This window comes from Antechinus flavipes, chromosome 5 (genome assembly GCF_016432865.1).
Source record: "Antechinus flavipes isolate AdamAnt ecotype Samford, QLD, Australia chromosome 5, AdamAnt_v2, whole genome shotgun sequence".
Classification (NCBI taxonomy): Eukaryota; Metazoa; Chordata; class Mammalia; order Dasyuromorphia; family Dasyuridae; genus Antechinus; species Antechinus flavipes.
The window spans coordinates 277,662,093-277,677,218 of record NC_067402.1 but is presented as its reverse complement, the minus strand read 5'-3'; the positions used below and the strand labels follow the sequence as shown (position 1 = coordinate 277,677,218).

Below are 15,126 nucleotides of genomic sequence, written 5' to 3'. Positions count from 1 at the left end.
CAAATTGTTAGGATTTAAGCATGGGCCAACATATTACAATCTGTGGTGTGCTATAAATGTTTAACATGCAGCTCTTTGGAGGAAAAAAAAAATTGAATGCACAATACAATTTTACATTTAATCCATATAAATATTTTATACATAATTTGTTAACTCTAGACAACTGATGGAAAAGCAAATGGAACCTTCATTTGTAGTGTTTATTCATGTCTGAGATATAAACCCTTACCCTTAAAATTTAACAACTAGCTCTCAAGAGCCAGTGCAAGCTGGCTCCAGTCTCTCCTTGTCCAATTATAATAGCATAATCATCGATTGAATGAACAAATGTATTAAACCATGGACCTATGAAGTAAATCCAAAATAGCAATCCAACTGGAACCACACCACCTCCCCTCTGACATAATTTTATGTAGCAAACATCTGAACGAGGGAGAAGTCTGTCCTTGACCACTGTCAAACAGTATAGCCTACTTGCTCTATCTCCCAAGAACGCAGAGCTCCCCTGGAGGGTTCAAGTCAATGGTCACCTGGCTTTGAGCAGAAAAGTGCAATATTGATACTTAAAATATGGTTTGGGAGACAAAGAGGAAACTTTAGGTGTAATCAAATCAAATTTAGGTGACAATGGACCAGCAAGTTTTTTTTAGGTGCCTACTATATGTGGTAGGCACTGAGGGGATGAGTAGGAAGAATGAAATGATCCCTGTTTAGGACAACCTCAGAAATAAATCGAGCAACAGTTAAGAAGCATCATCGAGCCAATACCCAATCAGTGATTGGATTTCCAATCTTTGACTCCTTGTATTCATACAGAAGTATCACAAAGAACCAGGAGAGCCATGCTTAGGTGGCCATGACCTAGAACTGGGCACTAGATTAAAAAATATCAAAATTCTGACACTAGATGCCAAGCCCAAGGTTTCCAGCAAAGACATTCCTTCCATGGGCTTTAGGACTCCTGTGACCAATGCTAAAATGCAAACTAACAGTAACCTCTGCGATGAGTCACCTAGAAACCAGAATTGAGACCAGAAACTTGCCATTTTATTTTAATATCCAATTTTTTAAATGCCAAACCAGACCAAATGAAAAGAGTCATTATGGGATGCTTTCAGTTCCTTTTAAATTTATTACATGCTTTATGCCAGAGCAAATCAGTTAGACTCAAATTTAGTTTCTATGTTTAAAAAGGAAAAGTCTCATCTGAGACACTAAGTCTATTCACGTTAAGGACTTTGCCTTTTTCAAAAAGTTACTGAACACACTTGGAATGATTTCGTTTGGCGGTCCCCACTAGCAGGACTAAAGAGTGGGCTATATCAGGACACATGGAGCTACTTCTGGTGAACGCTCTTACCTACCAGTATCAAGGTACCAAAGGTCTTTGCAGCAAACTTGATTGTTCATGGACTTTTTGTAGCCATCCCTGCCACTCCAGAAATACAGGCGTGTCCCAATGGCAACAGCACAGTGGCCGGCTCGCGGTCTCGGCCGCGAGTTCTTTTTGTCTTCTTGAGAATCAGACACTAGACTAGTCCATTCTGCTGTATCTAAAAACAAAAACGAAATAATTTCAACAAGAATTTTCTTAATCCCTTTGTCAAAAAATTAATTCAAAGACAAATACTCACCCAAATTTAGATAAGAAAATGAGCTGGTGCACCGCCATTCAGAGTCCTGAGAAGCTTCGACATTGTTCGTAGTTTGGGGAACCCATCCACCAAAAACATACATCCTGGAAAGGAGAGACAACAGCCCAAGGACTTCTATGTGTTCTTTCATTTCTGAACTGAAATAGAATTTCTCATCCCACATATGCAAGACCTCACTGCACTGTCCTTGATTCAACAAGGAGGTTCTACCTAGGTGTGCTTCAATTGTGCCCAAGGAAGAACTTTTAAGAATTAAAAACTTTCAAATAAGACACCAAAACCAAACATTCTGAAGCCACTGCTTTATGATAGCTTTCGAGTATTTAAAAAAAAAAAAAGTGAAATTAATGGTTAGCATATGATATGTTAGGACAGCTAGGCACAGTGGATAGAGTGTTGGGCCTGGAGTCGGGAGGACCAGAGTTCAAATTCGGCCTCAGATACTTACTAGCTGTGTGACCCTGAGCAAGTCACTTAACCCTGTTTGCCTCAGTTTCCTCATCTGTAAAATGAGCTGGAGAAGGAAATGGCAAAACCACTCCAATATCTTTGCCAAGAAAGCTTCGATGGAGTCATGAAGAGTTGGATACAACTGAACAACAAACAAAAATATTGTATCTTATAGTAAATAGTCTATGGAGGCATAGCTTATACTTATAAATGTGTCCAACCCCCTCACCCTTCTATCTAGCAAAATTCCTGAGTGAGCCCAGAACAAGATTAAAATGTAATTAGGAAATGTTTGACAAAATAAATAAACATGAACTATAACACACATGTTAATGTGTGATTTTCTGAGCAATATTTGGCCTGTAGGGATCTGAGGCCCCAAATTTATAGTACATAAATATATATATATAGTACAAGACAAAGCAAGTCATATATGTAGATATCTTACATTTGACTAATAATAGATTAATAATAGCTACCATTTACTTAGCATGATAAATCATTTCATATTTATGTTATTTGTACTTATCTAGTTCTCATCTCTGCCATTAGAACAGAAGCTTTTTGCAGTAGGGATTATTTCATTTCTTCATACTTATGCAGGGTATAGTGCCTGGCACATAGAGTACTTAATAAATGTGTTGATTGATTGATTGTTAAATCCATCTTTCTCTCTCTCCTCTCCCTCCCCCATCACCCTAGTGTTTCTCAAAAGGCAAGAAAAGTAAAGATACAAGATTTTGCTTCACAGAACCTGAGCCTGGGAATTAGCTTTCGCCTTTCAAAGTTAAGTTACAAAAGAAACATTTATAAAAAGAGGAAAAAGTTCCCACATGTGCAAAAATACTATGGTGGCAAGGAATTGAAAAATTGAGTGGATGCCCATCCACTTGGGAATGGCTGAAAGAGTTATGGTACATGAATGTGAGAATATTATTGTTCTCTAAGAAATAATGAATAGACTTCAGAAAAGTCTGGAAAATTTTACATAAAGTGATGCTGAGTGAAGTGAGCAGAACCAAAAGAACATTATACACAGTAACAAGATTATGCGATGATCAGTTCTAATGGACTTGGCTCTTTTCAACAATCCAGTGGTTGCAGGCAATTCCAATAGAGTTGGGATGGAAAATGAGAACTGCATCAAGAGAACTATGGAGACTGAATGTGAATCAAAGCATAATATTTTTACCTTTTTTGTTTTCTTTTTCTTTTTGTTGGTTTTTTCCTTTTTGGTCTGAATTTTTCTTGTACAACATCACAAATACGGAAATATGTTTAAAATGACTGTACTTGTATAACCTATACTAGATTGCTTGCTGTTTTGAGGAGGGAGTAAATGAAGGAGGGTGGAGAAAAAGGAAAAAACTTGGGACACAAAATCTTACAAAAATGAAAGTTGAAAACTATCTTTTCATGTTTTTTGGAAAAATAAAATACTACTGAAGGGGAAAAAAATGAATGAACTTTAAAAAACAAAAGTCTTGTTAGTCTTAGCCTCCTTGTGAAGCAACTAAGACAGATACTGTTTCCATTTCTTATATAAGATAAAGCTCAGAAAATATAAATGACTTGTCCAGAGTCACAGAGTGACTGATAAAGAAGACTCGGATCCTTATCTCTCAGCTGCAAGAAAAGTGCTCTGTTTATCTTCATACCTGCCATATTTCAGCATGAAAAAAATCATTCTACACAAACTGAATGTGTACATAGAAAGAAAGGGAAGGAGGGAAGGAAGAAAAGAAGGATGCATTTATATAGCTCTTACCATGTGTCAGGCACTGTTAAGTGCTTTACAAATTTAATCTCATTTGACCTAACGATCCTGGGAGTTAGGTATATCTCCATTTTAGAGTGAAAGAAATTGAGGCAGACAGAAATTAAATTACTACTCAGGATCATATTGCTATTAAATGCCTGAAGACAGATTTGGACTCGAGTTTTCCAGACTCCAGGCTTGTATCAAAGATCGGGATAAACAAATTATAGGAAGAAGCCTAATTCCCTCTATGGTCCTTTAGATTTTTGGTAAAGGAATAAATCTATTTGGTTATAGCTAAATAAAAACGACAATTTTGCTAATGTACAAGAAACCACTAAGTCCTAACCCTTGAAGTACACGACATTTAAAGAAACTACATTCTGGACCCAGAAGATGGTGACAACAAATCCAATGCTGGAGCAGTAATGCTATTAACTGTCAGTAATGCTATTTCCTAAGTACGGAAGCCAGCACAGAGGCAGCCCTGGATTTCATAGAAAAAGACTCCAGAGCCACAGCTACAAGATTTGGCGTCCTGACCCTGGAGAAGCCCCACTGAAAACGGGGCACACTGAGGATTTCACATTCAGGTCGAACCAAAAGCGGTGAGGGCAGGCTATTAAGTCTTGGAGGTGAGACGGGATACTCAACCGCAGAACTTACTTGTTTCCTATAACATTGGCCGTGTGAAGACTCCGCGGGAGTGGCACAGTTCCTTTGGTTTCTGGTTGTGACCATGACATAGTTTCTGAAAGCAAAAAGACACAAACCTCTTTTAGCGACTTCCAACGACTGTGGCTTTTGCAGATTCTTTTGAAGACAAAATATTTCCTACCACTCTAACTTCCTGTTGAATGCTGGACCAGAAGTCTAGAAAACTTGTATTCAAATCCTACCTTAGATGCTTACTAGCTGTGGGACCACAGGTAAACCATTTAATCTCAGTGCCTCAGCTTTCTCATCTGTAAAATAGGAATAATAACAGCACTTGTCTCCTAAGTTTACTGTGAGAATTAAATAATATTTGCAATTTTTTTGGGCAAATCTTCAAGCACTATATATTCATGCTGCTATGATTTTACAATCATTTATAAAACTATATAATAGTTTTCAAGTGCTGCTTAGAAACAACAGTAGCTAACACTTTGCTGTTTAGTCAGTTGTGTCTGACTCCATGTGACCCATGGACTTTGTCCATGGGGTTTTCTTGCCATTTCCCTCTCCAATGTGTGTCCCCATTTTTACAGATGAGGAGCTGAGGCAAATAGAGGTTAAGTGACCTGCCCAGGGTCACACAGCTATTAACTGTCCAAGGATGAATTTGAACCTCCTGACTCCAAGGCTGTTGTTCTATCCATGCACCAGCTATCTAGTCACTTTCCATTCGTTTCTGACTCTTTTTGGCCCACTGTGGGGTATTCTTGGCAGAGATACTTGCAGGGGTTTGCCATTTCCTTTTCTAGCTCATTTTACTGATGAGGAAACTGAGGCAAATGACGAAGTGACTTATCATAGCTAATAAGAGTCTGACATAAGATTTGAACTTAGGTCTTCCTGATGCTATGTCCAATGCTCTCTCCATTATGCCATCTTCCTGCTTTAATTAATAGCGCTCATCCCAATATCACCGGCAGGGAGAGAGGGGAGAACAAGGTGAGGAGCTCACCAGTCCCCCAGCTTGGGATACTTCTGGACAACTTAGGGATCCCTCACAGGAGTTAACCCCTACAGCCCTGTGCTAATCATGCTTACACCTTCTGGCAGAAAAGCCTCTGGCTATTCCTCTGAATTTTACCCTACCCAAAGTGATCATCCAGTCCAGATCCAGGGGCCCTCAGTGTATCCAGGGTCTGCCCCACAGTTTCCCTTTTCCCTTGGGCCACAAAGATATTCCCCTGAAACATCCCAACCTCCTTGTTCCTCGACTTTCTCACCTCCTTTGGCCTTACTCCTCCATTTCATCTCTGCTATCCCCAGACTGTCTCGGCCTTTGCCTCAGCATTACCCACAAAGCTCTGCTTCCACAACTAAGCACCCGAATATTCCCTTCTTCCCTCTCCCCAAACCTCTCTGTCATCCTCTTTCTGACCCATGGTCTGTCCACCTCCCGATATTTTGCCAGGACATCCATGACCCCCTCTCTTGCTAATCTCACCACCTTATTGAGCCCCAATTCAGCTCTAAGCTAGCCATACTGTCAAAGCCTTTATTCTCTTATATTATTCCGCTCCAGTCTTTGCAAACCTATGCTCCAAAGCCTGAGTTACTGCCCCCTACTCCATCTCTTAACCACCATTTCAACTCCTACTTTCATGTTTTTGCAAGAACTGAAAGCAGACTTGCCACCCAGCTGACTGGGTCCACTACAAACATATTTTATCTCATCTCAGCCCTTGTGGTTTCAGGACCATCTGTTTTTCCTTCCCAATTTATCCCACCCACCACAAAGGCTGTTTGAAATCCTCTCAAGACTTCCAACAGTATCCCACCCTGATCTCTGCATCTCCATCCTCAGCAAAGGTCTCCTCCTTTAAAAACAAAAACAAAAAACTCCCTACAAACAAAAGGAGATTCTCTGCCGAGTAGCCTCGTCTTCCCTGTTCTTCATCTAGACACCTCGTTTGTCACACCCCCCCTCTCATTTTCTCTGATGAAAAGGTAGCCCTTGTGCTTGCCAAGGGCAGCCCTTCTTCCCGTACTTTGACCCCCTCCCTTCCTGGCTTGTACCCAGCAGACTGCTCCATGTATTGCCAATGACGTGGTCTCTTTCCCATCTTCAGGCCCCCATGTCCCCTCTTCTGCAGCAGACCAGCCTCTCCCCTCTACCTTCTTCCTGTTTCTCGTCCTCAGTCTACACTGTGGGTGCCCCAAGGCTCTGTCCTGGGCTTCCTTTTCTTTGTGTCTCCCTCAGTGACTTCATGAGTTTCCATATGGGCCTCTATGCAGGTGACTCCCAGACCTCATCTCTCCCTTTGGGCTAGTCCTGCATCATGAACTGCTTCTTGGCTACTTTCAGCTGGTCAGCTGGCAGACACGTGTACCTCAGCAGTGCTCATCACTTTTCCCCATCTCGGTTCCCAGCAAGGGCTGCATCCTCCTCATGATCCACCTCCACAGCAGCCCCTTCCCCTCTGCTCACACTGCCACTACCAGGGCAGCCTCTCATCACCAACTATTCCAACAAATCTCCACCTGGTCTCCCTGCCTCTCTCCTGTCCCATCCACTGTCCCCACAGAGCTCTGGCCTCTCCTCCCATCCTCCTGCATATTGCTCCTCTCCTATGCCTTTGCATTGCTGTGCCCCCAGGCCTGGCATTCTATCCCTTCCCCTTTGCTTCTTGTCCTCTCTGATGTCTCTCAAAAGTCAGCTCTAGACTTTTCTCACCCACATATACATACATATAACATGCCCCGACTAGCGGGGAACTGCCTTCCACTCACCTGTCTCTGTGCTGTTCCCCCCGCCCTTTTTGCTCCTTGGGCCTGGCACACAAACCCACAAGATGATGCTAGTGTAAGTGGATCGGCTAAGAGCTACCCATGTCTGGGTCACTCCCAGGTGCCAGCGACAGAACCCGGAGGAGTCTCCTGAAACGCTGCCGAGTCTGGGTCAAAGGGGTCCCAAACTCACCTAGATCGAGTTGCCATAAGTCATCAAGCCGGGAACCACACATTCCTCCAAAAATGTACATTTTGGGGGTGCCCGAATCCTTCCTGCAATATATAACGGCCGTGTGGGACTCTCTCGGGGAAGGCACAATGCCTTTGGTCACCGGGATGCTCCACCCCACGACGCCAGAGCCATGCTGTAGCTCCAGGTCATAGAAGTCATTTAAATACCTAAAGGATAAAAAGCAAATCGAGGTTTGAAAATCAGGGTGTGATACTCAGGGAACAGAGTTAGATATATAAAAAAAAACTATCCCTACACATCAACACACGTATAATACAAGCATACATACGTGTGCACTTGCAATAGCATGTACCCGTTGACATGCACATACAGCAGCATAATTGCACACAGGTATATGAGCATATGTCTGTATACTGAGATGTACATGTGGTTGCCTTGTGTGCACACATGAACATGGTGTGCATATGAACACATATGTGGGCTTGTATAGACAGGTGTTACATGTATATATACTGACCATGTGCTTGTGTTTGTATGTGTATGTAGAAAATGGGGCCTTGGGGAGGGTTCTCGGGAAAAGCCTCATGGCAAGAAAGTTACTGCCCAAATCAGAGAAGTCTAACAATATTTGAAAATAGATATCACAGAGGTGTGCAAGAGCCAGCTAACTGACTAGCAAGAGCCGATTATTAAATTTTAGTGTGAGATTTATATGTTGAAAATCAGCAAATGCTACAGATCAGGCCTTTATTGACCATTTTGTTCATTATCTGGACTTTAAAAAGCAATCCAGATTAAGTTTACAAGTGTCATATGTACTTTTTCCTGGAGAGCCAGTTGTTACACATTTACCACACTACATCAGTTAACATCAATTTTACTTAAAATCTGGCCCCAGAATGCCATAAATTTGGCATTTACTCTAAGAGGCTGGCAAAGAGGACCTTCAATAAGCTGTGGCAACTGAGGCGGGGAGCACTTCAACCCCTCTTCTTTATTTCTTTTTGTCTGTTTGCTTTTTATTAACTGAACTTTTTTTTTTTTAAGTTTTCTTCATTTCCAAGAGGTCACATGAGGCCTCTTCACAGAAATTATATAAAGATTTTGCAAACCTTAAAGCCTTTCATCCTATATAAAGGGTCCCTGTTTTCTGAGCAATTACAGAAATGCCTAAAAACTGGTGATTACTCCCTCTAATATTCTTAAATCAGAAGGACAAGAGAACCAAATTTCTGGCAGAGGCACGGAATTACAGCATAGTATGTGGAGTCAAGAAGATCAGAGTTCCAATACTGCCTCAGACACTTGCTAGCTGTGTGACCTTGGGCAAGTCACTTAACCCCTTTGAGCCTCAGTTTCCTCATCTGTAAAATTGGAATAACAACATCACCTACTTTACAGGGTTTTTTGGTGAGAACCAACTGAGGTAACAATGCACCTCATTTATTAAATATTAAATGATACTTTAACTCATTCTGCTATATAAAACTTTTAAATAAAAATTAATAATAGAACTCACAATTATAACCATATCATTTATAACATTTAAGGATTTATTGTAAAAATTCCAATTAATAAAAGTGAAAAAAAAGCCACTTGAAATTTGCATTTGAAACATTTTAAATGATTCTCCAACTATATGTTTATAACTCAAAGTGTTATGATTTAGGAAATTTCACCCCTTCCTCCACATTAATTAAAAACTCCAAGATGTCTCTCTGAAATGGTCAATAGATCATTCTAAAGATGAACTTTGCTCTTTAAAAAGGAAAAGGTTTTCTGCTTACTGATTACTTATTTCTTATTATTGAAGACAAACATATACAGGGTATCAGGTTATTCCCAGAGTCTTGGTATATAATAGAAATTAGCTTCTTCCAGTTATTTGGAGCACTGAATTCAAGTGCACGGATGGGAGATTTTGAAGGAAAGAATAAACTATAAAGGTTACATCAAATTTGTGATGAATCATTTCAAGGTCACCCGACCGTTACACTGGGTAATTTGCATTGGACCTACATGATAGGTTTCACTATACACTCTCCCAATAACTTCCTGTATCTTGAAGCTAAGAATATAAACATCATCTACATTTGATATTCCATTCTTCAAAAAAAAAAAAAAAAATCCTATAGGAATTTAACTAAAAAACTGTAAACTGATCATCTTACTCATTTAGAGAAGTCTACCAATATTTAAAAATAGATATCACAGAGGTGTGCAAGAGCCAGCTAATAGACTAGCAAGAGCTGATTATTAAATTTTCAGTGTGAGATTTATATATTGGAAATCAACAAATGCTACAAATCAGGCCTTCATTTACTGTTTTGTTCATTATCTGGATTTTAAAAAGCAATGGAGAAAACATTAATAATCCAGATAAAGTTTAAAAGCGTCATATGTACTTTTTTGTTAAACATTTGCCGGCACCCCATCAGATAACATCCATTTAATTTAAAATTTAAAACCTCAAGAATATTACTCTCATAGACCTCATCTTGTTCCAGGCACCACGCTAAGCACTTTTACAAATATTATCTCGTTTGTTCCTTGAGACAACCTGGAAGTTAGAGTAAGTTTTATTATCATTCGTATTTTATAGTTGAGAAACATTGAAATAAACAGATTAAGTAGCTTGCTTATAAGTAACACGATATCTCAAGTCAAATTTAAACTAAGGTCTTCTTGATTCGAAATTCAGAGTTCTATCCTCAATGACACCTTTAAATTAACAACAGCAAAAAAATAAATAAAACAAAACAAAATATAACAAGAGAGTCTCTATTAGTGTAACTAAATTAGGTCAAGAGCCCCCTTAAACAATTAAATTGAATGACAGAAACCAAAGAGATTTCTAACTTTTTATTATAGCTTAAAGGATTTGGTCTGAAACTGGTCAGCATACCTGGGGACATTACTGTTTGAATCTTCACTCTCATTGGCCAGGCCACCAAATAAATAACATTTATTACCATATAAAGAAAAGCTATGTCCAAGTCGAGGACAAGGAGGTAAACCGGTAGCAGGAGGTCGAGGTTTTATTTTTTTCCAAAGCCAACGGCTTGCCTTTAAAAGAAAGAAAGAAAAGATGGCAAGAAGTGCTTATATCACCAAGGGCACAGAAGTCATTATAATAAACGGTCTCCAAGAATATAAATTAAAGGCAAATCCAAAATAATTAGGGTTCTTTCTCCTTTACTTCTCCACGTTCTGAACTTTGAGGGGAGAAAAAAAAAAAAAAAAGAACACACAAGGAATTTTAAATGCACACATACCTTTTCCAGGATACATATCACAGAACTTTTACAATTCAAACCCCATCTTATCCATAGAATTTTAGTTATGATAAAATAACAATAAACATTTTAAGGTTTACAAAACACTTTATAATATGTTAAAGTCATTTGAATGATGATGGCAATCCTGAGGACACCCGAATCCTGAAATACTTTCTAAATAGATGTAACCTCTCTTAAACCAAGATAAATATAACTTGTATCAAGTATTATTTTTGTTATCATTCTCTCCAAGTGGGAAGCAGTGGAATGTAAACTTATAATTAACCAGTGCTAGCTTCTCCAATTTCTTGCTCTCACATTTCTGTCCCAAATTCCTAGTAAAATGGGATATCTGAAACCACTTTCAAAAGTATTGTCTATAAATAGGGGCATATTTTGCCCTTTTGTGACAGTTTGCCCACTAGGGCTTAACCATCCTCCCTTTACAGACATTGCTCATGTTTCCAGGTAGGAATGAGACACAAAAGAAGCTACTGCAGAGCGGTAGAGATGTGGTTTAACTGAGGCAAAACAAGCAACAAAATAGTTACCTAAAGTCCGAATGCAGAATTAACATTTATAATGTTTCTAACCAAAGGATAAATAGCTGCTTCATGTAATGGAAACACTTGCAATTTATAAAAAGAATTTGCAACGTTTTCACAATCTTGAAGCTTTATCAAAATTGGAGACCCTCACGAGAAGCAGGCTGTGCTCACCTGTAATTCATAGAGCTCATTGCTGTATCTTCCATATTCAACCATTCCTCCAAAGACCAGAATTCTGGTGCCATCACAGACAAACCCATGGGCAGCACAGCCTGGAGGAATATCACCTCTAACTGCAGGAAGGAACCACTGGTTCGTGACTATCCCGAAAAAAAAAAAAATCTAATTAAAATCACAGCACCAATTGAGTTGAAGTGAACTGGAAGTGGCTCGAACCTGTGATTTCATCACTGTGAGAGAACTCCCAGTGAGAAATCTCCCTCCACTTTAAGATGGGGAACAAGTCACACATTTCTGGACTGACTTCGACAATGAGGAACTTTAGCCTGACTCTGCATATTTGTCACAAGACATTTTTTTTCCCTTTGAAATTGAAGTTGGAAAGGAGTGAGAGAACATACTTTTTAACTTAGATTTTAACTTAAAATGAAAAGATAAAATATATAAGAAAGAAAGAGAAAGGAAGGGAAGAAAAAGTAAGGAGATGAGGGGGGCAGGAGGAAGAGGGAGAAGAAGGGGAGAGGGGGGCAGGAGGGAGAGGGAGAGGAAGGGGAGAGGGGGGCAGGAGGGAGAGGGAGAGGAAGGGGAGAGGGGGGCAGGAGGGAGAGGGAGAGGAAGGGGAGAGGGGGGCAGGAGGGAGAGGGAGAGGAAGGGAAGAGGGGGGCAGGAGGGAGAGGGAGAGGAAGGGGAGAGGGGGGCAGGAGGGAGAGGGAGAAGAGAGTGGGGAGGAGGGAGAGGGAGAAGAGAGTGGGGAGGAGGGAGAGGGAGAAGAGAGTGGGGAGGAGGGAGAGGGAGAAGAGAGTGGGGAGGAGGGAGAGGGAGAAGAGAGAGGGGGAAGGAGAGGAAGGGAAAACACCTCTCTCTACTCAAAACTCTTGGCAACTGGTGTATAATATTCTTAGAGGGTCCCGAGAGTGTAAGTGATTTGCCCACATTCCCGGAGCTGGTCTGTGTCACAGGACCACGGCTCTAGAGGGATATCAGAAATCACCGATTTCCATACCTCCTTTCACAAATGAGAAAACTGAGCCCTAGAGATGACATAAATAGTAAAAGGCAGAGGCGGAACTTATCCCGAGATCTTTCTTGGGTTTTCCAGGCTCTCGGGCTAGTCCTCAATCCACAAAGCAACGCTTCCCACCCCCAACAATGCCTAAGCACAGGTCTTTAAAATGCAGATTTCCTAAGCAAACTCTTTGTAGTTTAAAGGGCAGGTTAGGCAGACCTCTGATTAGGTGTGTATACTTAGAGCACAGAAACATTTAAATAGCCAGAAGCTAATCGATCCGGCTAGTCGCCGAGTTTAAGTGTCAAAAAACCTCAGACGACTCGCAGACCGCCATTCAATCCCCAGCTCCCCACAGCCTCTCCCATTAAAGCTAATTTCAGGGAGCCGGCCCGGGGTTTCTGATTCGCAGCCAAGCCCGAAGGAAGCCACGGGGGATGAAACAGGTGGCAAATAATACAAGCCTTCATCCTCCCGCACAAACCGCCAGGGAGAAAGAAAGAAAGCTGCCCTCTCAATGCATCCAGCATTTGCAAGAGAGCAAAAAAATTAAAAATTAAAAAGCCTCACTTCCTCTCCGGGGAGGGCCAGTCTCCCAGAGGCGGGGCCTTCGGCTGGGCAACACTCGGGATTAGCCGGGGTCCCCGCGGCAGGCCCCCGGCTCCGGCCAGGCCAGCTCCCAGCTACCCGGCACCTCAGCCCGGCTTCCCCCCGCCCGCCCGCCTCCTTCCTTCCTCCCCCTCCCCCAAGTGTCAGGAATAATCCGAGAGTCCGCTAGATGCACGCAAAGAACGCCGGCCATGCAGTCCCGGGACCGAGCTCAAATGCAATGATGGGTGCATTTGGACAAATCGGGTCCAGCTCCCTGGGCCCCCAGGTGGCCTGGGAGCGGGGGTGGGGAGCCCGGGAGGGAGGAAGGTGTTCAAAGAGGTAAAAGAGTTCAGTCTCGTGGGTTGAAGAGAAAAGGGTCTTTCAATCAGGTCGACAGTCGCAGCCCCGATTGTAACCTGGATTTTCCCGGGCTCCAAGCCCCAGTACTCTATCCTCTACAATAGGAAGCGTCTCCCCATCTCACGGAGAGCGACTCCTTTTTTGCAGATGGGGAAACTGAGGCTCACAGAGCCTCACAGAACAAGTGGGTTCTCAGAGCTCGCTTGCAAACGGGGAAACCGAGAGTCGGGGATGCTTCCAGCCCCGGTGGGTTCTCGGAGCTCGGCGAGCCCAGGCCCTCGCTTGCAAACGGGGAAACTGAGGCTCGGGGACGCTTCCAGCCCCGGTGGGTTCTCGGAGCTCGGCGAGCCCAGGCCCTCGCTTGCAGATGGAGAAACCGTGGCTCGCAGGGGGAGCCGGCCCAGGTCTCGGGGCGCAGGGGGCCCGGCCCGGCCTCGCCACTGGGGAAGAGGGACCGCGGCGCGGCCGGAGGCGGAGCGGACCCTGCATCGTGACAGCTGGCCCAAGCCCGGGTCAAGGTCAAGGCCGGGTCAGTGGAGGGGTCAGCGCCCCGGCCCCCGGGCCGCCGCCCGCGCCCCCGCCCGCCCGCGCGGGGCCAACCGCCGCCTACCCGTGTTGTAGACATGCAGCTCGTCCGCGATGCCCTCGTTGCCTCCACCGAAGATGATCATGAGCTCCCGAATGGCCACGGCTCGGTGCCCGTGCCGGGCGCGGGGAACCTGCCCCGTGAAGGAGGAAACCCGCCTCCAGTTCAGGAGGGAGGGAGCCGCCATCTTGCTCACCCCCGCCCCCTCGGCGGCCCCACAATGCACAGCGCCCCGGTCGCCGCCGCTCCACCTCTTTACCTCTCCTGGGGGCGGGGCTGCGGACCGGAGAGGGGGCGCCCGAAGATAAGGGCCGAGGCCCCGCCCCCTGAGGGCTGTGGAGAGGCGGGGCCGTGTGAGGGAGGGAACAGGAGGAGAGAAGAGTAGGGGAAGAAAAAGGGGGGAAGAAAAAGGGGGAAAGAAAGAGGGGGAAAGGAAAAGGGGGGAAAAAAGGGGGGAAGAAAAAGGGGGGAAGAGCCCCGCCCTGGGGGGCAGAGGGTGGGAAAAATGATGGGGGAGGAGGGAAGAGCCCCACCCTAGGGCGAGGGCCAGAATGGGAAAGATGATGGGAAGGGGAGGAGGAGGAAGGAGAAGCACCCTTGGGGGTGCAGAAGGTAGGTAAGGTGATTGGGAGGGGCAGAGAGTGGGAAAGGTGATGGAGGGAGAAGGGAGGGGGAAAAAAGTACGGGGAGGGAGGGAAGTAAAAAGGTGATAGGGGAGGAAGGAGGAACCCACCTTGGGAGGGAGGCAGAGTGGGAAAGATGATGGGAGAGGAGAGGGGAAGAGGAGCATCCCTGAAGGAGGCATAAAGTGGGTAAGGTGATAGGGAGGAGGGAGGAAGGAAGGATCTTGCCTTAAGGGGCAGGTGGTGAGGGAAGAAGGAGAAGGGAAAAGCCCCACGCAGGTGGGGGGGGGAGCAGAAAGTAAGAAAGATGTGGGCCCATCCTGAGAGCAATCATGTGACCAAGAGGAACTTTTATTTATTTAATATTTTCCCACAGTTCAAAATTTACCCAAATTTTGGTAAACCAAATTCAAAATAAATCAAAAAAAATTTACATTTGTTTTTAAATTTTTT

At 43.6% G+C, this 15,126-nt stretch overlaps 1 protein-coding gene across 1 annotated transcript in view; it reads right to left on the bottom strand.

Annotated features, from left to right (window-relative positions):
* The window catches only part of HCFC2 (host cell factor C2), a 30,391-nt gene extending 16,044 nt beyond the window's left edge, over positions 1 to 14,347 (bottom strand). The window contains exons 1-7 of the mRNA XM_051961273.1: positions 14,075 to 14,347; positions 11,499 to 11,647; positions 10,407 to 10,567; positions 7,499 to 7,707; positions 4,531 to 4,615; positions 1,635 to 1,738; positions 1,365 to 1,553 (exon numbers count right to left, since the gene is read on the bottom strand). Of these exons, the coding sequence (XP_051817233.1) occupies positions 1,365 to 1,553; positions 1,635 to 1,738; positions 4,531 to 4,615; positions 7,499 to 7,707; positions 10,407 to 10,567; positions 11,499 to 11,647; positions 14,075 to 14,237 (1,060 nt within the window). The 5' untranslated portion in view covers positions 14,238 to 14,347. The remainder of the gene's footprint in view (positions 1 to 1,364; positions 1,554 to 1,634; positions 1,739 to 4,530; positions 4,616 to 7,498; positions 7,708 to 10,406; positions 10,568 to 11,498; positions 11,648 to 14,074) is intronic.
* Between the last annotated feature and the right edge of the window lie 779 nt (positions 14,348 to 15,126).